Here is a 25,677-nt window from a genome sequence, read left to right on the forward strand (position 1 = left end):
GTTTTAGATTTTAGACCGTTCCAGATATTTTTTCAGATAAGGGGTACTCAAGCTGTACTTAGAAATAAAAATTGAAGCAAATTTCTTGAAAAATACATTAATTTAGTGATTTTCCCACAGAAAATTGTTCACACTGTAACAACTCTGTACTAAAATCATAATCTATAAAATGACTCCATTTTTAATGCACAGAATTATGGTGTGAAAAATGTTGGGAAGGTATTGTTGTCATGTTTAGATAATTCACTTATTTTTTTAAAAAGGTTCGACAACGAAATTGTCAATATGTTTACTTGTAGTCTGCAGAAAGCAACATAATCCTTAAATAAATGCATGTGTTGTCATCAAGAGTTAACAAGACCTGATTATAAATTGCTTTGTTTTTCTGCATTTTACAAGTTACCCCATATTTCCCCTTTCCTTAACAGCTGCACAAATCCAATTACAAAAACTCAACTGCGATGAATCTGCCAGATCATTGCACGTTGAGTCGGACGTTAATGTTCATTGCAGCCAGTTCAGCTACAAAGTATCGGAAAACGTAAGGCACAGATATGATCTCAATGGTGTCCGACTGCTGACACACAGTACACTGGTACTTCCTGTGGCGGGTTGCAGACCACGACGGCGGTGGCTTCTCCAGCACCGGTGACAGCAGGCTGCCGCACTTGACGCACACTCGAGCCACAGAACGGTCAGAGCAATTAAAGAGGCGGTCTTGCAGCAAGAAGGATGTGCCGTGAGCCAGAAGGGCATCACGTTCCATCTCCCCGAATCGAATGCCTCCTTGGATGTTTCTTCCTCCCAGAGGCTGGTTGGTTACTTTATCCCTTGCCCCAGTAGTCCTAACTTGGAATTTGTCGGAGACCATATGACGCAGGCGCTGATAGTAAACCACCCCAATAAAGATGTCTGCCTCCAGCTCTACCCCGCTAATGCCACTGTACAGCCTCTCTGTCCCGTAGTAATTGTAACCAGCCGCGTGGAGCATCTTCCCAAAGTATTCCAGAGCAGAGTTCTCCTCAGAGAACGTGAATGGCGTAGCATCGTGGCAGAGGCCGTGCATGGCAGCAGACTTACCTGCCATGCTTTCAATCAGCATCCCTATGGTCATACGGGAAGGGAACCCGTGGGGATTGAACAGAATGTCCGGCATCATTCCACTCTCAGTGAATGGCATGTCCTCTGCTGGCCATAGTCGGCTCAAAATGCCCTTTTGTCCATGCCGACTGGCAAACTTATCTCCAATCGTAGGGTTGCGAGGGATCCTCAAGGTGATGCAGACACGCTTAAACAGTGCAGTCCCACTATCATTGCTGCAGACTTTAATGTTATCCACAACAGCACTTTCTTTGCTCCTAGATAAAGTAACAGAAAAGTTTAAATTAATTGCAATTCACTAACTCTAAATATTAAATCCAAATTACCATATACCAACCATGATCAGGTTAATAACTTGAAATTTTACACTGGTAACAGTCTCTATCACAAATAATCGCACTTTCTTATCCTTTTCCCAAAATTCCTTTTCTTTTTGTATTTAAGTACCCAACAATTCCCATTTAAAAGCCCCCAGGACTGAATTTACATCTGGCACTGTATTATGCAATTCATTTCCAATCTTAAACTACATTCCCCACATCGCCTTTGACTGAAACTGCTCAATGTATCTACATCCTTACAAAAGTTCCTATATCGTCCTCATAGTTTGCATGCGTACTTGTATATCTTTGTATCGTTGGCATATTTGTCTATCCCTTTACTCCTTTCATGGGAACTATTAAAGTAGAACGTAAATAGTTAAGCCACAAATCTGACATGAGCAGCTTCAACTAATTACAGCTTGCCAATCTGAAAATGATCCATTATTTTCCATCTGTTAGTTAGACAGTCACCTATCCATTTTAATGGGATAACCTATTGGCACAAAGCCCATTTGAGTGTAGTAACCTTTGATGTGACGCATTATTGAATGGTTTCTTTTAATCTGGACATACCCACCCACATTCCCCTTTAACTATGCTGCATGCTATGTCTTTAAAGAGCACTACTGACAGGTCTCACATCAACTGGCTATCTTCCCGCAAATGGTGAATGAATCACCACCTAACTTATTCAGCGTTTCGTATAAACACCTCACAATACTGTACAAAAGTCTTAGGCACAGTTTTGCGGTAATTTTATATATTGTATCGTACTGCTGCTGCAAAAATAACAAATTTCATGACATGTGAGTGATGATAAACCTGATTCTGATATGAGTCTCTATTGTGGACTGAGAGTGGGAAGGGGACAGGAAAGAGGGGAATCATGGTTGGAAAACCCTTGCCATGCCCAGCATACTTTGCTCCCGCCAGATTTACAAACTTGCTCTCCAATGCAGGAGGGGGTCTTAGGCACACTGGGGGGGGGGGGGGGGGGGTGTGGTGTGTGTGTGTGTGTGTGCGCGCGCGCGTCTAAGACTTTTGCACAGTACTGTACATGTCATACTTGTCTTAGAGTATTACAGCAGACAAAACTAATATCCATCTAACCTTCCTATCCAGTATGTAAGATTTAGAGAGAACAAGAACAAGTTCAACCTTTGGATGGAAAAATGATGAAAATGAACTTAACACTCTGGGTATTTGGACTGAAAATAGGAGTTAGTTACTGCATTAAAACTCACTTGTAATAAATTACAAAACTTTCCCCCGTGTTGATATTCACATAGCCATAAAATGGGTCGCCGTACTCCAGTACAGCTCCAACGGACGGCAATCCATCATCATCAAGCTTGTGTGTTATTCGCTTTTCACCAGATGCCACACCAAACACAAAGTTTCCATTACTTTGCTTAACCTGTTGATCAAGGTCAATCATTTCGGTTTTATAAACACTGCCCTGGGCAAATCCTCGCTCCCATGATGCCTTGTTGACAATCTTTCAAATAAAACAAAATACACATGACATTAGAACCATACAAATAGCTTCACACAATCATATCCCCAAACCAAATTCCAGCTAATGGAAACATACTTTTCTCCAAAATGTTTCGAAGTTAATGAACACTGTTACTTAATATACCGTTTAATGTAGGTTAACCTCTCTCTCAACATCAGCAAAACTAAAGAGCTGATTGTTGACTACAGGAAAGGGGAAAGAGGGCTAATGTGCAGCAGTCTACACTGGGTGATCAGTGGTAGAGAGACAAGACAGCAGATTTAAATCCCTGCTGTGAACATATTGGATGACTTGTTACAGGACTAGCACATATAGCACAGTGCAAATGTCGTAGGCAGATATATATAGCTAGGGTGCCTAAAGCTTTTGCACAGTGCTACTTTATATATTGCACAGTACTGCTGCTGCCACAAATCATGGTTGGGAAAAGAGGAAGAGAGGGGGAAGGGAGTGGGAAGCACCAGAGAGACATTCTGTAATAATAAACCAACTGCTTGGAATCAAATAACCTTGTCTGGTATCTCAGGGCTGGGTGTGTCTACATCTGCATCACCACCTGCCTCTGGCACTCCTTCTCTGCCACCTGTTCCACACTCTCCTGTGGCACTCCACCTGCGCCATTCCCAACATCCTTCGCTCCTGCCAGATTTACAAACTCACTCTCCGCTCCACATTGACAAGTACAGCATTGTGCAAAAGTCTTTAGGCACTCTAGCCATACGTACGTGCCTAAGACTACTGTAGATGCAACCACAAAAAGAGCGTGCCAGTGTCTGTACTTTCTTAGGCGGTTAAGGAGGTCTGGCTCGTCACTCTGAACAGATTTCTACAGATGCACTGGAACGTAAGCAGCTGGAGAGTAGTGCACTCGGCCCGATCCATCACGGGCATATCCCTCTCCACCGTCAGTCTCTTCAAAAAGAGGCAGCATCCATCACCAGAGGTCCCCACCATCTTCTCATAGCTACCATTGGACCAGTGGTACTGAAACCTGAAGTGCCACATCATCAGGTTCAAGAACAGATTTTTCTCTTCAACCATTCAGTTCTCAAACCAACCAGCAAATCCTTAATCACTACACCTTTGCAACACTATGGCTAAAGTCACTATGTACTAAAGTCGACCTTGGAGGGTGTTTTTTTGTTCTAAATGCGTTATTGTTCTTGTAAAAATTGCATATGTACAATGTCCTGGGTATGTTACTCAAAATGGCCTCTTTGGTTTGTTACAAGTAGGAATGTTTCTTTGTCGGATAAGTGTTTCTCTAGCCGTTGTTTCACTTTAGAATGGCTGATATGGTAATTGTATTCATTTGTTAATCAATGGGGAATGTCATTGTGTCTTGTGATGCTGGGAACTTGGGGGAGGGGTTTTTTCGCGGGTTTTTTGAGAGAGGCCGAGGAAGACATGGAAGAAGGTGGACGTGTGCTGGACTGCTCGTAAGACCACCGGGGTGGTCCCAGGTGCGACGGCCGGATGGGTCGATTGGTTCGTTGATTGAGCTCCAACGAGTGCACTAAACAGACTGAACTTTGATAAGTGGCGCCTTTTGTTTTTTTTCCTTGTGTATATATATTGTATTGCTTACTACTCTTTTTAATTTTAGTAAACTCTTTAAAGTGTATTTCATAACGGTATTTGTTGTGGATTTGATACTGTTGGCGGGCTCGAGGCGTAAACTTGATTCTCACAGCACCTGCGTGTACGGGAGGTGGGTTGGAGAGTGGCTGGATCCCTTTTTCCCCTAGACATATACCAGCCTGTGGGTAAGTGTTACACATATAATTTATGTATACTTTGTTTTTCTTGTGATGCAATCTGTCTGTGACACTGCTGTAAGTTTTTCACTGCAAGCATGCATTCATATACTTTGTACAAACCAATAAACTCAACTGCTGACTTCTTAAAAATAGAGGAAGTTCAGTTTTCTTTACTAAACATTCTCCAGGGATGTGCAATAAAATTAGTTGCAGGCTCCTTTCATGGTAAGTAAATAATCACTGGTCTCAAACGTTAAAACAAATTGTCACAACGTGGATTAAGAGTTCAGAGGTTTGAATTCAGGGAAGTAAGTACATCCATACCATGGCATCTTCCATATCATATCCAGTGTATGAGATGACAGCTACAACAGCGTTTGTTCCTATGGGATAGTTATCCATATTAAAGAAGTCATACATATGTGGTCGCACCAGGGGGCTCTGTGGCGTTTGAAGGCGATACAGTTTGCTGTCAGATCTATCTGAGAAAGTGTATAAAGGAAACCCCATCGTTTGCTTCCCTAAGAGAAAGGAGAAATAAATCTATTGTTGGAATACAGTGGGAAATTGAAGATCCACTCATCAATACATAGAAAATACAGAATTCAAGCATGTATTTTGGTTGTATTAGTGAAGCTATGATCAATAATATTTTGCAGACAATATCTTCAACTGAGATAACACATAGGATCACAATGGTTGCAACCCGGATGGAGGCCATTCAGCCCTTCTAAGTCCACACTAGCCCAATATAGAAGCAATTCAGCTAGTTTGCTTCCTATATCCTTCCCTCCAGCCCTGCAATTTCTATCCTTTGGAGTAGTTATCTGGCTCCCAAATACATGTCTCTGGAAGATGAGAAAATCTGTAGATGCTGAAAATCCAAGCAACACGCAGAAAATGACCAAGGTCTCAGCCCAAAACAATGACTGTTTACTCATTTTTATAGATGCTGCCTAACCCACTGAGTTCCTCCAGCATTTTAGAGCATACGACCTTAAGATATAGGAGCAGAATTAGGCCATCAGACCCATCGAGTCTGCTTTGCCACTTCATCTTGGCTGATCCAATTTTCCTTTCAACCTCAATCTCCTGCCTTCTCCCCGTATCCCTTCATGCCCTGACCAATCAAGAATCTATCAATTTCTTCCTTAATATACATTGTCAGCTGGTCTCCACAGCTGCCTGAGGCAAAGAACTCCACAGATTCAACACTCTCTGACTAAAGAAGTTCTTCATCTCCATTCTAAAAGGATGCCCATCTATTCTAAGGTTGTGTCCTCTGGTGTTAAACTCTCCCACCATAGGAAACATCCTCTCCACATACACTTTATCAGGGCCTTTCACCATTCAATAGGTCTCAAAGAGGTCACCCTCATTGTTCTGAATTCCAGCGAATACTGGCCCAACGCCATCAAATGTTCTTCATATGACATACTATTCAATCCTGGAATAATTTTCGTGAACCTCCTTTGAACATTCTCCAGTTTCAGAACATCCTTTCTTAGACAAGGGGCGCAAAACTGCTCACAATACTCCAAGTGAGGCCTCCGCAGTGCTTTATGAAGTCTCAACACTACATCCTTTCTTTTGTATTCTATTTTGTGTGTAATGCCAGTATTGAATCTGCCTTCAGTACCTTACTCCCCTGCAGCGTGTACACAGCTCGAAGCACTCACTGCAAATAAAAAATTCATTCACCTTAACTTTAACTCTTTTGCCAGATACATTTATTCTATTCTCTTGGCTTGACCTTTGTATCATTAGAACAGATTGACTCCATCTATACCCCTTATTATTCTAAATACCCTCATCACACCCATTCTCACCTTCCTCTTCTCCAAAGATCACCTCTGGTCCATCAATCCATGAAGTTCCTCACTCCTGGTATCATTTTTGTAAATCTCTTCTGCATCCTCCCTAAATTCATAGATTTGTTTAACTGTACCTCAGATTTCCCTGCTCCTGAGAACTTCTTCAAACTCCTGACAACCTTTTCATTTCAGGGTTAAGACAGTACAACTGTTTATGGCGCAATTGTTCCCAGTTTACTCACCCATCTGACACTGGTACATGTTCCTGGGACTTTGGTTATGATCAGAGTAGGGGATGAAACTGGCCACAACACTCAGCATGCTGTGTGGAAAAAGCTCCTGATGGCTCGTTATTCCAGGCAAGATATCTGCCTCTGTAATGGCAATGTTCATGTACAGCTGCAGGATGACAAGATATTGTAAGTGTTTAGCACCTATCTTGTTCCAATATTATAGTAAATTATTCAATACTGTTATAACAACCACTGAGTTGATTTTCAGACACATCTGCTCATTTTCTTTGAGGCAACAACAATATTAGACGTTTTAATCTACTTAAACCTCCAGAGGATTACTTAATCTTCATTTGTTACCTTTTCATTTTTACTTATAGAGTCAGCCATACAGCAGGAATCGGGCCCTTTGGCCAAACTGGCCATCCGATGGGGTTAATTTAGGTGCTAGGGTCAGTATACTGAAGATAAGTTAAGCCTGAGGATCATCTCCATCTGAATCAGTTTAACCACTTAGTAAACGATGAATTAGATTTGTTCAGTCTTCATGTGGAAATTGCTGGGGAGGGGTTTTTACCTGTTCAAGTGTTCCAATAAGCTCCTCTTTTCCCAAGGCCAAGTTTCTCACGGGTCTCATCATCCGGCACATGGTGGTGAAGAGGTACAAACCGGGGTAAATACCAGGCTTACCCATCATCGGAATAAGAACAATTTCAATCCATGAAGGGACTTTTTTCATTTGTAGAACCTGTCAGCAAGACAAACTTAATGTAATTGCCATAAAGATCTTTATACTGTGATTCATTAATTCTGATCTTTTCTATTATTTACCATGATTACTATAAACAAATCAATGCAGAGTTTCCTTAAACAGACTGGAAATGGTCTTGACCTGTCTGTGTTGAGTAAGTGCAGCCGAGCAGAGTGGCAGCTTTGTGGGAGGGAAGTACAAGATGGTACTTGTCTCTGATCATTAACCAGGACATGGCACACCACTGTTAGACCACTGCAAACTTTGGGTTTTTGGCTTTCTATCATCGTCTTAAGTTCACACATCAATAAGACTGCTCTCAGAAAGGTACTGCATGGAATTTTAACTCAATAAGCCAACAGCAATGTCAAAACCAGGAAAACGAGAAGAATTATTAATTCTTGTAAGCTTGGCACGATAACAGTGGTTGGGGCAGCACAGTAGGTGTAATGCTATTTATAATGCTAGTGATGGCCGACAAGGGTTCAATTCCCACTGCTGTCTGTAAGGCGCCTTCTCCGTGACTGTGTGTGTTTGCTCTGGGTGCTCCAGGTTCTGCCCACGGTCCAAAGACTGACCGTTAAGGTTAATGAGTTGTGGGTCTGCTATGTTGGTGCCGGAATGACCATAGCGACACAAATGGGAAATGAATCACTACCTAATTCATTCAGAGTTTGCTGCTCCCCCCTCCCTCACTTTTCCCTTCCCCTTTTCCCAACCATGGTTCCCCTCTCCCACTCGGTCCACAACAGAGACCCACATTGATCTGACACAGAACGACACATTTCACTGCACGTGACAAATAACGCAAACTTTTATCGTTAATTGCAGTAATTACGTGAAAGAATTTCAGCCATCTCTGTTGGCAGCTCAAGATTTACAGCACTGTGCAAAAGTCTTCAGCACATATATATAGCTAGGGTGCCCAAGGCTTTTGCACAGTACTGTAGTAACTTTATGTATTGCACTGTACTCCTGCTGCAAAAAATAAAACAATTTTCATGACCTATATGAGTGATGATAAACCTGATTCTGATATGGGTCTCTATTGTGGACTGAGAGCAAGGAGAGGGGAGTCATGGTTGGGAAAAGGGGAAGGGAGAGGAGAGGGAGCAGGAAACAGGGAGACATTCTGTAATGATCAATAAACCAATTGTTTGGAATCAAATAACCTTGTCTGGTGTCTCAGGGTGTGTCTGTATCAGCGGTAACCCACACCCCCCGCCCTGGCACTCCTGTCCCACACTTCTCCTGCGGCACTCCACCCTCGCCATTACCAAACATCCTTTGCTCCCACCAGGTTTACAAACTGGCTCTCAGCTCCTTGTTGATAGATACAGTACTGTACACCCTAGTGTGTGCACACTCTCTGAATTATATAAATATATGCCTCATTAAATAAAGCAAAACTGCGTTTGCATGGGAAATCCCAAGCATTGGTGTCTGATTGCTATAGATGGCGCTCCATAAGGATGGGAAAAAAGTATTGCTTCCTTCTTTAATATCCTTCCATCTAAGGCAACGATATTCATTCTTTTTCTTGTTGATATCCTCTTGCATTTATCATGCACTTCCAAAATTACTGAACACGACCTCCAGTAAACCGATCGGCTACATAAAGAAAAGTGGTTCTCCAGTTACCAAGGGCATATTTTCATTACCATATATGACAAGGGTGAAGTACTACTACTAACGGAAAACAAAATACAGAGAGGATTCTCAATTCTGTGCCACAGACACAATGCTTGTCAGCTCAAGGACAAATCTCCTGACCAAGATGTTCAAATTTCCTAAGCTCCCTTTATCAGCAACCAAACGGATTGGCAGCTGAGGAAAGGAGAAAATGCAAGTCTCTGTTAGATGGGGTGCAGTCATCAAGAAAGACCAGTGAACCTCCCGCCGGCAGCCACCACATAAAATAGTTCAAAGAAAAAATAAAAACGATACCTACTTTGAAGTTGCGCAGCGCATCAGCAATACTCGGTCCCTTCTCTTTCTCTACCCAGCCCACTACAGCGCCATCCAGCAGAACCGGGTAGCACTCAGAGTACGGCTGGCTGGGCTTACCGTCGACCGGTGTAACACCTGCAGAGCACACAGAGCACAACAGTTCACAGCACAATCTGAGCAAAGAACAAACTGGTGAGGGAGCCCTTCACCAAATTCCATTATCTCTCATGTCTGCACAGCTAAAGAGCTGCTGCAACAGCAGAATTTTCAATGATTATAAGATACTGCTGCTCCTTCAATCATGCAAGCCCTCCCTGGTTTACAAACTTATGGACACCCCATGTAAACAACCTACCACAAATGTGATTAAATTCAAACAAGAACCATCCCCAGAACCCTTCTAATAAACCTGCACCCAACCCTTCTAATAAACCTGCACCACTTAAAAAAGTTTTAACACTACTGAAGTGCAATTTCCAGAATGAGATGTGATTTGTTTCCTATGGTTGCACACTGGCTGCCTAACAGGTTCAATCCTCACTTCTGACACTGCCTGTGTGGCATCTGCACACTCTCTATGACTTTTTCCAAGGGCTCTGGTTTTCTCCCACTTTTAATAGAGATGTGATCTGAATATCGGCTCATGGAAGACAGCAATCTCCATACGTCAGCTTTTATTCAGCTAAATATGGCTGGCTATGCCATATTTGCAGTATAATGTGCAGTCCTGGTCCTTTCACTAAAGGAAGGATGTGGAGGCTTTGGTGCAGAAAGGGTTCACTTGATGTTATGTGGATTAGAGTATTATCTACGAGAAGAGGTTGGGCAAACTTGGATTGTTTTCTCTGGAGTGTCAGAGGCAGAGGGGCAACCTAACAGAAAGGTGTACGTAATCAGACATTTCCCCAGGACGGAAACATCAAAGACCAGAAGTCAGAGCTTTCAAGTGAGAGGAGATAATTCAAAGGAGGCTTACAAGGCAATTTGTTTTATTAAAACACAAAACATGACGTTGCAGGTGCCTGGAAAACAGTCAGGAGAGGAGGTAAAAGCTGATAGGACAGCAGAATACAAGAAACATTAAGACAGGCACATAAATAGGCAGGGAATTATGAAGCACATGCAGCAGATGGGATTTGTTTAAATTGGCATAATTGAGGGTACAGATCTCATGGGCCAAAGAGCATCTGGCTGTTTTGTACATGCCACCGCTTGTACCCAATGGGTTTGAAGAACAATCACCGGTCTCCTGTTTTTTTATTCTTTAGTACCTTTCAAACTTTTGCTCTCAATATTTGTCACTATAATTGTGCCCACAAATGCTTTTTGCAAGAAGAAACAAAAACACCCTGTGTCCAAATAGCAAGTACTTCCATTCCATTTAATGGCTTAGGTGTACACCTTAGTATGCACAGTTGCAATAGTTATGCATCAACATGAATTCTCAAAGGACTTTATACCATAGTCATTCCTAGTTAGGAGAAACTCAATAAAGGTACAAATCACTTACCAAGTGCACAAAGCAGAGCTGGCAGAGAGACTGTACTTGACGTCTGGGTCACAATCTCACAAATTGCAGTCAAATGATTCATCAACCCACAGGGTTCTCCATCCGGAGTGTGCACAGGACAAAGGAAGCCCCAGGACTCTGGCAGCAACTTGCGTACGGAGGTGGTTCTCATCTTAGCAAAGGCCGCCCCTCTGTGTATACAGCGGAAGTGGGAAAGATAACGGATGAAATTCAACTTGTCCGCCACAATGCACAGACCCGAATCTTGCAGCATTCCCAAACCTTGGGTCAGAAATGAATAACAAGATTAAAATGAATGTGTTAATTGCCAGGGTTAGGATTATTGCAAGAAATAAGGAAATACTTTATTTTGCAATGGATTTAGTCAGGTACATCTTGTATAATTTTTATTTACTTGGAAGTTATACAAATGTTTTTAACAAAGAGTGCTCTCAGGTACTTTTCAGTAACTTTTAAATAAATATTGTTGCAGTTAAATAGTTTTGAATGATTGGAAATAAAGAAAACAATTGCTTTTTCAGAACTTCTGTTCTACCTATACATCACAAGCAACAGGGCAAAAAATGAACCCACTTGTAAATTCCCATCAGCTGTACATGCTGGAGCTCTTAACTACGAAGAATGACATTTCCTTAGGTGATATACAAGGTATATCCTGCAGATAAATACATTCACCACTAAATGAGACTATTATCAAGAATTGCTTATATGAAAACTATTTTCTTTTCTCATATTTCCCTTCCCTTGTAAAAAATGGCCATTCCAGCATCAAATCTATGCTGGCACTCTGATTCCCATCAGTCCCATTCTCCTCACTTACTAAAGTCATTTTTTAATGTTTTTTTTTATTTTGCTGGGAGCAAAGGATGTTGGGAATGGCAAGGGTGGAGCACTCTGGGACAAGAGGCAGAGGAGGAGTGTCGGGGCATGGCGTGGCAACATGCCCAGCTCCAAGACACCAGGCAAGGTCATTTGATTCCAAATAAGTGGAATATTGATCATTACAGAATCTCTCTGGTGCTGCCCACTCCCTCCCCTCACCCTTCCCCTTTTCCTGTTTTCCTCTCACTGCCCCCTGCCCACTCTCAGTCCACAATAGATACCCATATCTGATTCAGGTTTATCAGCACTCACCTTTGTCATGAAACTTTCGGGGGGGGGGGGGGGGTTTGTCACGGCAGTAAAGTGCAATACATAAAATTAGTACAGTATTGTGCAGAAGTCTTAGACACAGTAATCATTTATACGTGCCTAAGACCTTTGCACAGTACTGTATTTCCCTATAATCTGTTCTCCTGTGAACACGTGCATCTTCTCCTAACACCCACTTATAGCAGAGGCAATTTACAGCAGTGAGTTAATCCACCTGCACATCACTGGGATGTGGGGGGGGAGAGAGACAAGATCACTCAAGGAAAATGCACACACTCACTTCAGAGAGACTACCAGGAATCAGATTAAGCCTGAAATGCAGGAGGCAGCACTACAACAGCACTAACTGCTGTACCACTGTGCCACTCAGCTAGCAGGTCTTTGCCAAATGCCAAAACATAATTTGCCAATATTAATGGGTGATCAGGAATTAGAAAATGCAATTAGGTTTACTCCAGTGCACATTCAGTTAATGGAAATAAAAATTCATTCTCTTTTCTGGGCAAAACCCCCTATCATCCAAGAGAGAATAATATTTTCTGGAATCGGACTTCAATCAATTTTCATGTTCACTGCCCTTAGATTATATAAATAATTAACAAACTTTAAATACAGCATAATGTGACCAGCTATCCAAATATTCATGCAATAAACAGAAAGGTGATTTATCATAATCCCTATTTTGTTGTTTTCATGTGCTGTTTTAATTTATCCAAGTCTAGTCAATGTGTTATGTTTTAAATTCAAACAGAGATGCCAATACTCCCATCAAAGCTGGAAGGATTTTTCTCTATACACCTGGGACTTTGATAGTCCCAAGCTAGCAGACTTGCTGGACTACAGAATAAAACCATTAATACTTAAAAACATTTTGCTTACATGCTGCATCTTGCTTCCATTTTGAACTAATGAGTAGGGGGATGCAGAATCATCAACATATCCAAACAATTAGGTGTTGGATTAAGAGTTCCACCATACTACAATTATAGACAATAGACAATGGACAATAGGTGCAGAAGTAGACCATTTGGCCCTTCGAGCCTGTACCGCCATTCTGAGATCATGGCTGATCATCTACTATCAATACCCGGTTCCTGTCTTGTCCCCATATCCCTTGATTCCCCTATCCATAAGATACCTATCTAGCTCCTTCTTGAAAGCATCCAGAGAATTGACCTCCACTGCCTTCCGAGGCAATGCATTCCAGACCCCCACAACTCTCTGGGAGAAGAAGTTTTTCCTTAACTCTGTCCTAAATGACCTACCCCTTATTCTCAAACCATGCCCTCTGGTACTGGACTCCCCCAGCATCTGGAACTTACTTCCTGCCTCTATCTTGTCCAATCCCTTAATAATCTTATATGTTGCAATCAGATCCCCTCTCAATCTCCTTAATTCCAGCGTGTACAAGCCCAGTCTCTCTAATCCCTCTGCATAAGACAGTCCGGACATCCCAGGAATTAACCTCGTGAATCTACACTGCACTTCCTCTATAGCCAGGATGTCCTTCCTTAACCCTGGAGACCAAAACTGTACACAATACTCCAGGTGTGGTCTCACCAGGGCCCTGTACAAATGCAAAAGGATTTCCTTGCTCTTGTACTCAATTTCCTTTGTAATAAAGGCCAACATTCCATTAGCCTTCTTCACTGCCTGCTGCACTTGCTCATTCACCTTCAGTGACTGATGAACAAGGACTCCTAGATCTCTTTGTATTACTCCCTTACCTAACTCTACACCATTCAGATAATAATCTGCCTTCCTGTTCTTACTCCCAAAGTGGATAACCTCACACTTATTCACATTAAACATCATCTGCCAAGTATCTGCCCATTCACCCAGCCTATCCAAGTCACCCTGAATTCTCCTAATATCCTCATCACATGTCACACTGCCACCCAGTTTAGTATCATCTGCAAACTTGCTGATGTTATTCTCAATGTCTTCATCTAAATCGTTGATGTAAATCATAAACAGCTGTGGTCCCAATACCGAGCCCTGTGGCACCCCACTAGTCACCACCTGCCATTCCGAGAAACACCCATTCACCGTTACCCTTTGCTTTCTATCTGCCAACCAGTTTTCTATCCATGTCAATATCTTCCCCCCAATGCCATGAGCTCTGATTTTACCCACTAATCTCCTATGTGGGACCTTATCAAATGCCTTCTGAAAATCGAGGTACACTACATCCACTGGATCTCCCTTGTCTAACTTCCTGGTTACATCCTCGAAAAACTCCAATAGATTAGTCAAGCATGATTTTCCCTTGGTAAATCCATGCTGGCTCGGCCCAATCCTATCACTGTTATCTAGATAGATTGCTATCTAGACAATTGTTGCGCTGGTTGAAGAAGAACAACAGAAGCTTTACTAATTGGTACAAGTAACTGATTAAATAACATGTAATTTCTGTTTAAAGCTATAAAATATATTTTATTAAGTCACATTTAGATGCAGGTAGAATTTTTTACTGACTTTATCGCAACTGCTCGTTTGCCAGCTGCACGAAGCACTTGGGCACCTTACAGCCGAATACTCACCTGATTTTGAGCGCAGGTTTCCTGTGGCCAAGAGGTACTCAAATGGGCGCGTCAGATCTGCCACCAAGTTAAACACCTTCATCAGGTTTTCAGAATTAATTTGGATGGCTCCTTTTTGGCTCTTTTTGTCCAGCGCTAGTTTTATGGATTGTAACCAGAACTCCATCTTCTCCTGCAAGCAATAATCTTATTTTTATATGATTATCACACATACCGAGATACAGTAAAAAGCTGCCCAGATCATTCTATATACAAGTATATCAAGATTGCACAAAAGGAAAATATTAACAATGCAGCGATTAGTGTTACAATTACAGAGAAAGTGCAATGCATTATATAATAAGCTGCAATGATCATGAGTTCGACTGGGAGATCAAGGGGACACCTTTATCATATATAAAGTCCTTTCAGAAGTCCCTTAACAGCAGGATAGAAGCTGCCCTTCAGCCTGGCAGTATATGTCCATATGGTTTTGTATCTCTTCCCAAAAGAAGGTGCAGGGTGAGGGGAGCAGGAGAGGAGGAGGAGGAGGACAGAGTTATTGGTATCAACATGAACTCAAATGGCTTACACAACTACAATCAAAAATTTAGTGGAATTCTATAGAACACAACTTGCCCGTGACTCTTCTCTGAACTACACTAGCTAATCGAGCAGCGAGCCAGCATAGTTGTATCTATCTCCAAATTAGGTTAAGTACAAAAGAGACTGTTGAAACTCAGTAAACAGAGTGGAAATCTGCCTTGTGCCACCATGCGAGCAGTTCAGAGAAGCTTTAACTATGAGCGAGGAGCAGCAGCATCTTCCTGAAGGAGTGAACAACGCTGGGTTACAAAAAAGGGAAAAATAAATTATTCAACAATAGGATTTAGATAAAGTAGCATGTGAAAAAATATGGAAGTTTAATTGAATAGTTAAAAAAATAATTCTGGTGGATTTTTTTCCAAACTTGGCTGCCTCGTGCCGTATATATAACTCCCATGGGAAGTACTGATGTTATGCTTCCATTAAAGGCAAGAGAAGTCATGAAGGTCAACAAAAAGATAAATGTGACAATATTCAAACACATCAGCAAGGAGTGTCAATTCACTGGCCAATATGTTACTGAAAAAGGTTTCAGCTTTTAGGTTTTGTTTATTAGTTTACCCAGAATATGAGGCCAGTGTAGTATTGAGGAAGTCATTCAAATGAAGTGGCTAGTACTATGACTGACACACATAACAAAAACTATATGTTGGACATGCCCCACCTTACTCAAACGCACTTTAAAGAGCCAGTATTATGATTCAGTGAGTTCACCTGATTATCTAGCCCAGCTCCACTCTCAACTAAAACAGAATAACTTGACGCTCATACATACAAACAGCACAATACTGCGGAACAAGGATAATTTCATTGGTGCTTGCCTTCCATCTTAACAGCTCTGCATTTCTGCCAGTCCCAACAAGATCCCGCATCTCTTTCACCTCGCCTTTCGGCATTTCATAGGTTTCATTCCCTCTGCATCTCTTCCCCAGTCTATTTGACGTAACCATAAAAGATGCATTTTACTTCTTCCCTTCTCCACATCCGGAGACCCAAATGGTCTTTCCAAATGAAGCAGTGATTTACTTGGACCCCTTCTGACATGTGTACTGCATTTGGTGTTCAAAAAATGGTGTCCTCTACACTGGCGGAGCCAAATGCAGTTGGGTGACCTCTTTGCACAGGGGCGACTAGATGCTTTTGCTGATTCTCACTAATTCTCCATCCAACTCTGACCTGTCTTTCTGTCACTTCCTCCACAATGAAGCCCAATACTAGTTTGAGAGACAGCGCACCAGCTACTAGTCAGGAATGCTGCGGCCTTTCGGACTCAATATCAAATTCTGTGGATATTGGATCAAGTTTTCTCTCTACGTGAGTACATCCCGATCTGTTGAAGTCTGCTATAGGCATTGTGCATCTTCGTTTGTATTATTACGCTGACTCAGAAGCAAGTATCACCAAATCAGCCTAACGCTTCATACTGTATGACCAAACTGAAAAAGGCACGTGATCATAAACACGAGAAATTCTGCAACAAACACAAAATGCTGGAGGAACTCAGCAGGTCAAACAGCATCTATTTACATGAATAAACCATTGATGTTCCGGGCTGAGACACTACTTCAGGACTGGAAAGAAAAGGTGAAGGCACCAGAATAAAGAGGTGGGGGGGGGGGGGTGGGAAGGAGAATAGTTGGAAGGTGATAGGTGAACCCAGGTGTGTAGGAAAGGTAAAGGACTGAAGAGGAAGGTATCTGATAGGAATTGGAATTTAAATGTTTGGCTACCGGCAAGTTCCACTTTTGGTAGATGGACTGGAGGTGCTAGATTAAGCAGTCCCCCAAGTTACAACAGGTCTCACCAATGTACAGGAGACATTGGGAGAACTGGACACAATAGATGAACCCAGCAGATCTGCAGGCGGTGTTGCCTCACCTGGAAAAACTGTTTGGGGTCTGAATGGAGCTGAACAGGAGGACGTAGCACTTAGGCCGGTATCAGATATAAGTGCCAGGAGGGAGATTACTGGGAAAGCACAAGCGGACAAGGGAATCACCAGAGGAAGAATCCCTGCAGAAATTGGAGGTGGGAGGAGGTAAATGTTTGAAGTAGCATCCCTTTGCAGATGGCAGAAGTTGTGGAGAGTGATGTGTTGGATGCAGAGGCTCGCAGGCAGGTAGGACAAGAGGAACTCTTTCACTGTTAAGGCAGCGGGAAGATGGCAGATATTCGCAGCGCAGATATTCGGGAAATGGAGGAGAGGCGGGTGAGGGCAGCATCAACGGTGAAGGGAAACCCCGTTCTTTGAAGGAGGAGGGCATCTCTAGTGTACTGGAAAAGAAAGCCTCACCCTGGGAACAAATAATTCAGAAATGAAGGAACTAGGAAAAGAGAATAACATTTTTACAGGAGACAGGGAGGGAAGAGGTTTAGTCAAGGTAACCACTGGAATCGGTAGGTTTATAAAAGATGTCAGTAGACAGTTTGTCTCCAGAGACGGAAACAGAGAAGTCAAGAAAGGGGAGAGAGGTGTCAGAAATGCATCAAGTGAACTTAGCAGCAGGGTGGAAGTTGGAGGCAAAGTTGAAGAAATTAACAGGTGCATGAAACGTCCATGCAGTCATCAATGTAGCCCAGGAAAAGTTTGGGAGCATTACAGGGAAGGTTTTGAATAAGGACAAAGCTAATGAAGAGGCAGACATAACAGGGGCCAATGCAGGTGCCCATGGCTATTCCTCGAGTCTGGAGAAAGTGTGAGGAGTTGAAGGAAAAACTGTTGAGGGTGAGGACCAGTGCAACCAGACAGAGGAGGGTGGTGGTGGAATTGAACTGGTAGGTTCTTTTATTAAGAAAGAAGCAGAGATTTTCAAGACCTTCTTGATAGTGTATAGGGATTGGACATCCATGGTGAAAATGAGGCAGTCAGTGAGGAAATCGACAGCATGTCTTCAATTGTCATGCTTTCTTTTCAAATCTTTTTATTATCAATCGGAAATTATCAAGAGTACATCAAAGTAAACATCACTTACAATGTCTCAAAGAAAAAAAGACATTCATATTAAAAGATTGAAAACTTTTTAGTGACAAAAAGAAAAAAAAAGAAAAAACCCTACTAAAGGAAAAGAAAGTGAAAAAAACCCCATTGGGTGTTCAAACCCGGAGCCGTGTGTCATAGAAAAAGCTTCTAAAAAAAGATAGACATCAAACCGCCTGCAAAAAAAATATACAAACATTTACAGCTAGATCATGAACGAAATCCATCAATTAACTCAATTGTCATGCTTCGTATCTTTCCACTCAGAATTAAACATTTCACAAACTCAAAAATTAAAATCAGGAAAAATATTGTTAGCTACATTAGTGATGACTCTAAGTAGAGAATGCAAATAAAATATCCAAATAATATACATACTCCAAGCCATTCCTAGTCACTAACCTTCAAAAACATCAGATAGAGCTGGCCAGGAGTCAATACTTCATGATTTATCAAACTGTCTGGATTCTCTTCCTGACATTCACCCTTGGCGAATGCGAACAACTTCCGAGTCATCAAGCAGAGCAGATAAAACTTCTCCACATTGGACTTCAAGTGTATACACAGGCAGTGACTGTGGGTAAACAGGCAGAGCATAATCTTCTATACAGTATGCATTCACTGTAGCAAAGTTACATTACATTTATTTTACAGTTCTATTTCACAACACCCCACCACCACTGCTTTATCATTTCCTGTCAGTCACCTGATACACAGACACTCTTGCACCTGTATCTGTACACATACAGCTTTTGGTGCCCAAGACTTTTACAAAGTATTATATTTGTCAATGTGGAGCAGAGAGCAAGTTGTAAATCTGGTGGAAGCACAGGATATTGGGAATAGCGAGCGCAAAGTGCCACATGAGGGGTGTGGAACAGGTGGCAGAGGAGTGCCAGGTGGGGGGGTGGTGTGGGTGCAGTCACACCCGGCCCTGAGACACTAGGCAAGGTCACTTGATTCCAAACAATTGGTTTATTGATCATTACAGAATGTCTCTCCGGTGCTTTCCAGTCACTCCCTTCACCCTTCCCCTTTTCCTGAGCATGATTCCCCTCTTCTTGCCCCCTTCCTACTCTCAGTCCACAATAGAGACCTATACCAGAATCAGGTTCAACATCACTCACATACATCAGGAATTTTTTTTGTGTGGCAGTAGTACAATGTGGTACATAAAATTACCTCAGTACTGTGCAAAAGTCCTGGGCACCCTAACATGTGCCTCAGACTTTTTTTTTAAACACAGTACAGAACAACCTATTATATAGGCTATCTTATATCTTTATATTTATTGCTTTCTATCATTGTGTTCTTTCTTATTGTGTTTTTTGAGCTGCTTCTGATCTGGAATAATAATTACTTCATTCTATTTGACAAGTGTCTACTGGAAATGACATTAAACAATCTTGAATCTTACAACGTAAGAAAAATGCCTAGGCAGAGCCCAATATCCAGGCAGCATCAACCGATCATTGAACAATTAAATATAAACAATATGCAAGAGGGCAGATTTAAAGGAATTTGAAGATCTGCAGGTTGCCAAGGTTGAAGTACTGCTGGAGAGCATATCTATGTATATTACTGAGCAGACAAGTGATTGATCAATGAAAGCTCATTTGAATCATGACATGGGTATCATAGCTTGAGAAGGTCTCGCATTTTGCAAAACAACAACAGTATTTCTTTTTTTTAAATTCATGTTCAAGATCTAGACAGGCAGAGCAAGCATTATATTGCCTATTCCTAATTTCTCTTGAGAAGATAGTGACGAGTCACCTCCTTGATCTGCTGGAGTCCATTTGAAGGTACACACACCATCATTAATGCCAGGTGATGAAACTAAGGACTTAGACACAGCGACAGTAAAGGAATGGCAATATATTTCAAAGGTTGTGCGATTGAAGCAGAACCTGTAGGTGGTGCTGTTTCACCGAATCTGCTACCTTTGTCCTTTTCATGCTCAAGGTCACATACTTGAGACCCTGTTGGAATAGCCTTGTAGCGGTGTGCTACACGCAGCGCTAAAATTACGACACGGAGTCGGTAACTGCAGTCGAAGGAAAAAACTTTATTCGAAAACTTCAGCCTCACTTTTAAGCCTCTGTCAACCGGCCCCCCATGGCGCGGAGGCTCCAAAGCTCTGTGCTCGCAAACCCCCGTAGGCTATCTAATTGTGAGTCGGTTCGGATACGCTAGGAAATGGGTCGCCACATAACCCCCCCCCCCCCAGAACCGGCGATACACCCCCCAATGTCCACAGTCGAACGGGCTAGTGGAGCGTTTCCACCGTCACCTGAAGTCGGCCCTCATGGCCCGCCTGCAAGGAGCCAACTGGGCGGACGAGCTTCCCTGGGTCCTACTCGGCATCCGCACAGCGCCCAAGGACGACCTGCACGCCTCGTCGGCCGAGTTGGTATACGGCGCGCCCCTGGTCGTCCCCGGGGAGTTCCTACCAGCCCCAAGGGGGCAAGAGGAAGAACCTGCAGCAGTCCTGGGCAGACTTCGCGAGAAGCTCGGTAACCTGGCCCCCATACCCACTTCACAGCATGGGCGGAACCCGACCTGCGTACCCAAAGACCTACAGAACTGTAAGTTTGTGTTTGTACGAAGGGGCGGGCATCGGCCACCGCTGCAGCGGCCATACGAGGGGCCGTTTATGGTGCTCCGGAACAACGGGTCCACGTCACCAATTGTAGCGGTGTGCTACACGCAGCGCTAAAATTACGACACGGAGTCGGCAACTGCAGTCGAAGGAAAAAACTTTATTCGAAAACTTCAGCCTCACTTTTAAGCCTCTGTCAACCGGCCCCCCATGGCGCGGAGGCTCCAAAGCTCTGTGCTCGCAAACCCCCGTAGGCTATCTAATTGTGAGTCGGTTCGGATACGCTAGGAAATGGGTCGCCACAGCCTCACCTTAGGCAAATAACTACAAAGCATTTTATAGATTATACATGCCAGTTATGCCAAGGTAATGATGAAGAGTTTGAATGCTTGCTTCTTCACACTGAAATACATTGGCCATCAAAAAGCTGCTGCTTAAAATGTCTCTTTGATCTTTTTGACACCGTGGTTGAATTTTTGCTCAAAGCTGATAAGAGCTTGGGAAACAAGAGTGAACTTCTACGAGATGTGGCATACCTAACCAAAATGGACATTCTAATTGTGAAACTGCAGGGTGAGAATTTCAATTCAATCCAAGCAAAAAGTGCAGTGTCCACTTTTATTGGAAATACAGAAGCAAAACATTGGGAGAGGAATGTTCTCCCAGTTTCCCTGCATGGAAAATATGTCACTCTCTTTCACAGACGGTGATTTGCAAGAGTACTGCTTACACCTGCAGTCACTGAAGAAGGATTTTCAGAATTGATTCATGGATTTGAACAATCTGGAAATTCCTGACAGGGTAATTAACCCATTTCTTTACAAGGTGAAAGAAAAGCAAGAGAGCTTGCAAGTAAAAAATTATCAAAATTCAGAATGAAGAAGAAGCAAAAATACTTTTCAAAAGTGACGGCATTTGTAGTATATGGGTGATTACACTGTCATACTAAGTTTCCTGGTCTTTGGAGAAGAGCCAAACTGCTCTTCATTGCATTTCTATCCTCCTACCTTGTTGAAAGATGCTTTGGTGCAGTGAACCATAATCACAAAAAAAACACAGAAACCACATGGGCATTGTTACACTTGGGGACTTTAGGCTTTTGCTGTCACAACTTGAACCAGATTTTTCAACTCTTGCTAAAAACAATCAAGCTCAAGGATCATACTGATATCAGAAGCTGCTGAACAGCGCACAGGTACTGCGTAAGCTAGGTTTAAAGACAAATAAAAATTTAAAGCAGAATAATTTTTCTCATGTTAGCATTTGGTAGACATATTTCACACTACGGGGTGCCAAAAAATATACTGTGCTTGGAAGGGGCATTGGGCTAAAAAAAAAAGGTTGGAAACACTGGGATAGACCAGTTGATGTGGTACTTTGCCCTGTCACAGCATTCCTTCAAGCAGATGGAAGTAATCACTCATAACACTGACCTGCTTTGAGGATAGTGGAGAGGCCTTGGAGCGTCAGAAAGAGAGTCACATAGCGTTGCTTAAAGGCTCAAACATTATGGATCCAGATGTTCCAACAACAAGAATAAATACTGCCTTTTTACATTGAGCTTTAAATTAATGATTGCATCTCTCAGATCAGGAAGAACTTACAATTTTGTTTTTTTTGTATCAATTTATCAAGCCATCCAAGATTCAATGTCACATGTACATCGAAGCACACAGTGAAATGTCTTGTTTGCATTACCAACCAGCTCATTCAAGGGTGTGCAGGGAGCAGCCTGTCACTCTCGCCACACATCCAGCACCAAAATAGCATGCCTACAGTGACTGGCAGAACAACACCGATGACAACAAGCAACAAAACAACAGTAAAACCAGCCCCCATTCCTCCATCCCACCTGCATGCATACACAGTCTTCTAAACCTAAGACAGCCCATATTCTTCATTCATGGATTTCTTTTCTATAATGGAATAGGTGGCTTTTGGGCAAACCATTTTGCAAATAACTGATGTGGTCTTAAATACGACAATAACATCTCATTTCCACTGGTGCAAACATCTTCAGTAGATTATCTGAAGTTACATGCAATACTAAACTGTCAATCAAAGCACCATTAGTAAGCTTAAGGGACTTCCTCCTTCAACTAACCCAAACTAAAAAAAAGATTAGAAATTATAAAATTAAAAATGATGGAATCTGTGACAAAGTCAAAAATCTTGGAAGAACTCAACCAATCAAACAGCATGTATGGGAAGAGAAACTAGCCAATGGCTCGGCTCAGTGACAATTCTTCAGAACTGGAGCAAGAGTGGCAAGTTTATGCCAAAAAAGAGCTGGGAGGAAGAGAGGCGTAAGACTGAAACAAAACATGGAGATTTGTGAAGTTAGATCAGGTGAAATGGAGCACGAGCACTGACCGTCAGCAAGGCATCTTACAGAAATAGAGCAAGAGAATGGGAAACATTGCGAGAGCAGCTTACATGAAGCTGGAAAGTTCAATGTTCATTCCAGATGAAGGCAAAATGTCTAGAATGAAGATGTTGTTCCAGTTTACACTGGGCTTCACCATGGCAATGGAAAAGGCTACAGAGAGAGGTCAGAAACAGTGTAGACTGTGAAGCATAAAGTCTTCTCTGGTGCAAACATCCCAAGTTGTTTATCTCATATGAGGCACAATAATAAAAGAGCAAATGAAACATTGCTTCACCTGGATGAGCCCTTGAATCGTGGTAAGGGAAGAAGTGAATGAAGAATTGTACGGGAAGATGCCATAGGTCAGTAAGTGATAGGTGGGGATGATAGGATGGACTAGGGAGTAATGAATTGAGTGGTCCATGCAAAATACAGAAAGGGGACTAGTGGTGAGAGCTAGCAGAGATTGCCAAGGATAACGTGTTCAATGGGGAAACTGGTGACGAAAGGTGAACACTAATGAGACTCTATCTGTGTCCTGGCAAAAAAGGAGCAAGAGCAAATGTGGGAAAGAGGGGAAATGAGGTTGAGAGCTCTATGCACTGTGACTGAAGGGAGATCATATTTCAGGAAGGAGAAGGACAACCACCAGCTGATTAAGTATCTGCTCTCAATTTAAGGTCAACTTAAGAAATCTACACCTTCAGAACTAAATGACAACCGCTCAGAGACACTGATGTCTCTGGGCTTTGAATGGCTGATAATGGCACATATCATAAACTCCATTCCTGCCACGTTGGACACTCACCAAAATGCTTACTGACAGAACCACTCATAGCATCTGTCATTGACATGGCCCTGACAAACCTAGGAAACAAAGACACTTAAGCTGGAATGCAGTTTCTGGATTTCAATTCGGTATTCATCACTGTTGTCCCACAGAGTTGGGGGAACAAACTCCTACTCCTCAGTCTAAATACAACCCTGTGTAACTGGGTGTTGGACTTCCTAATAAATAGACCTCAGATAGTCAGGATGCCCAACCCCTCCTCCCTTCCCATCATCTCCAACACTGGTGCCATGCAGGGCTGTGTGCTGTACATGTTACACGACGGCACGGCTAAACACCTGATCAATCACATCATCAAGTCCACTGATGACCTAAATAGTGGTGGAGCTCATCACCAACGATGAGGCAGCCTACAGACGGGAGATGGAAGGGCTCAGGGCCTGGTGCCAAGCAATTAACCTCTTTCCTAATGTCAACAAGACAAAGTACGTATATACAGAAAGGTGCCCAAAAAGGCACCGGAAAGATCCTACACACCCTACTCATAGACTGTGCTCCACTCCAATCAGGGAGGATGCTACATAGCATCCACGCCAGGACCTCCAGAACTCAAAAACAGTTGCTTTCCCCAAGCAGTAAGACTGACCAACACCACCACCCACTAACTCTACCTCCATTTTATTATTTTCTGTCAGTCACCTTGTGTGCAGCCTAGCATCACTTTATGGACAAACAATGTATATAAGCTATCTTATGTATTTATATTTATTGTTTCTTTTATTTTTTGTGGGGGTGTTTTGTGCTGCATTGGATCCAGAGTAACAATCTTGTTCTCTTCATACTTGTATACAGGAAATGACATTGAGCGATCTTGTATTTTAAATAATTCCACTTACTCTAACAGGAATTCTGCAGCTTGCTCGTTTGTATACCACTCTGGGAGGAAAAGCTTCACACGGAATCTCTGCCCCAGGTAATTCAAGACCCGCTTCTTCGTGGTGCACCCCTCTGACATCACAACTCTCAACATCTGTGCCACGCAACTCTTGAAGAAAGAGTTATTTTCTTTTCCTTTAATCAGCTCCTGATAAATCTGGAAATCTGTGAAATCAACTAACCCCTGCAAAAAGAAAACAGGAAGATCTACATTAAACTCAGAATGAAATAAAAGAAACAAATGCAAATGGTCACACTTGACTGACAAGTGCACAGAGAGTCAAGTTATCGATCCAAATGAAGAACTGGAAAAGAAAGCAAAGATAGAACTGGTCTAAGAAAAGATAAAGATCCTTCTATTATTACAAATGACTGGCTAAAGGGATCTACAGCTTCAAATATATTTTACAATATATTACCATAAATGCCACAAATAAGGTTTGTCTGAGGATTAAATTTCCTTTAATTTACTGCCCGTAGATTGATCATGGTAAAGATCTAGTATATAGTTCATCTCACCCTACCTCAACAAAAAACACCCATGAAAGAAAGTTCACCAGAGTGATCATAGGAGCTGGTCTCACGATAGAAGATTAAGCAGACTAGAATGACATTCTCTGGAGTTCAGAAGAATGAGAGATAATGTCACATTTATATGTTGTCTACAATATCATGCTGATTTGATACAGTGCCAACACATTCAGTTGAAGAATCAGAAGGCCTTGTTGATATTCTTACATTA

General features: G+C 42.3%; 1 protein-coding gene across 1 annotated transcript in view; it reads right to left on the reverse strand.

The window, feature by feature from the left end:
• Nucleotides 1–274: 274 nt before the first annotated feature.
• Nucleotides 275–25,677, reverse strand: part of polr1b (RNA polymerase I subunit B) — a 35,508-nt gene continuing 10,105 nt past the window's right edge. Inside the window, exons 6-15 of the mRNA XM_059982849.1 lie at nt 24,896–25,119; nt 18,642–18,813; nt 14,678–14,849; nt 10,962–11,243; nt 9,453–9,586; nt 7,328–7,498; nt 6,760–6,916; nt 5,028–5,224; nt 2,669–2,922; nt 275–1,358 (exon numbers count right to left, since the gene is read on the reverse strand). Coding sequence (XP_059838832.1) covers nt 476–1,358; nt 2,669–2,922; nt 5,028–5,224; nt 6,760–6,916; nt 7,328–7,498; nt 9,453–9,586; nt 10,962–11,243; nt 14,678–14,849; nt 18,642–18,813; nt 24,896–25,119 — 2,646 coding nt within the window. The 3' untranslated portion in view covers nt 275–475. The remainder of the gene's footprint in view (nt 1,359–2,668; nt 2,923–5,027; nt 5,225–6,759; nt 6,917–7,327; nt 7,499–9,452; nt 9,587–10,961; nt 11,244–14,677; nt 14,850–18,641; nt 18,814–24,895; nt 25,120–25,677) is intronic.

This window comes from Hypanus sabinus, chromosome 10 (genome assembly GCF_030144855.1).
Source record: "Hypanus sabinus isolate sHypSab1 chromosome 10, sHypSab1.hap1, whole genome shotgun sequence".
NCBI lineage: Eukaryota > Metazoa > Chordata > Chondrichthyes > Myliobatiformes > Dasyatidae > Hypanus > Hypanus sabinus.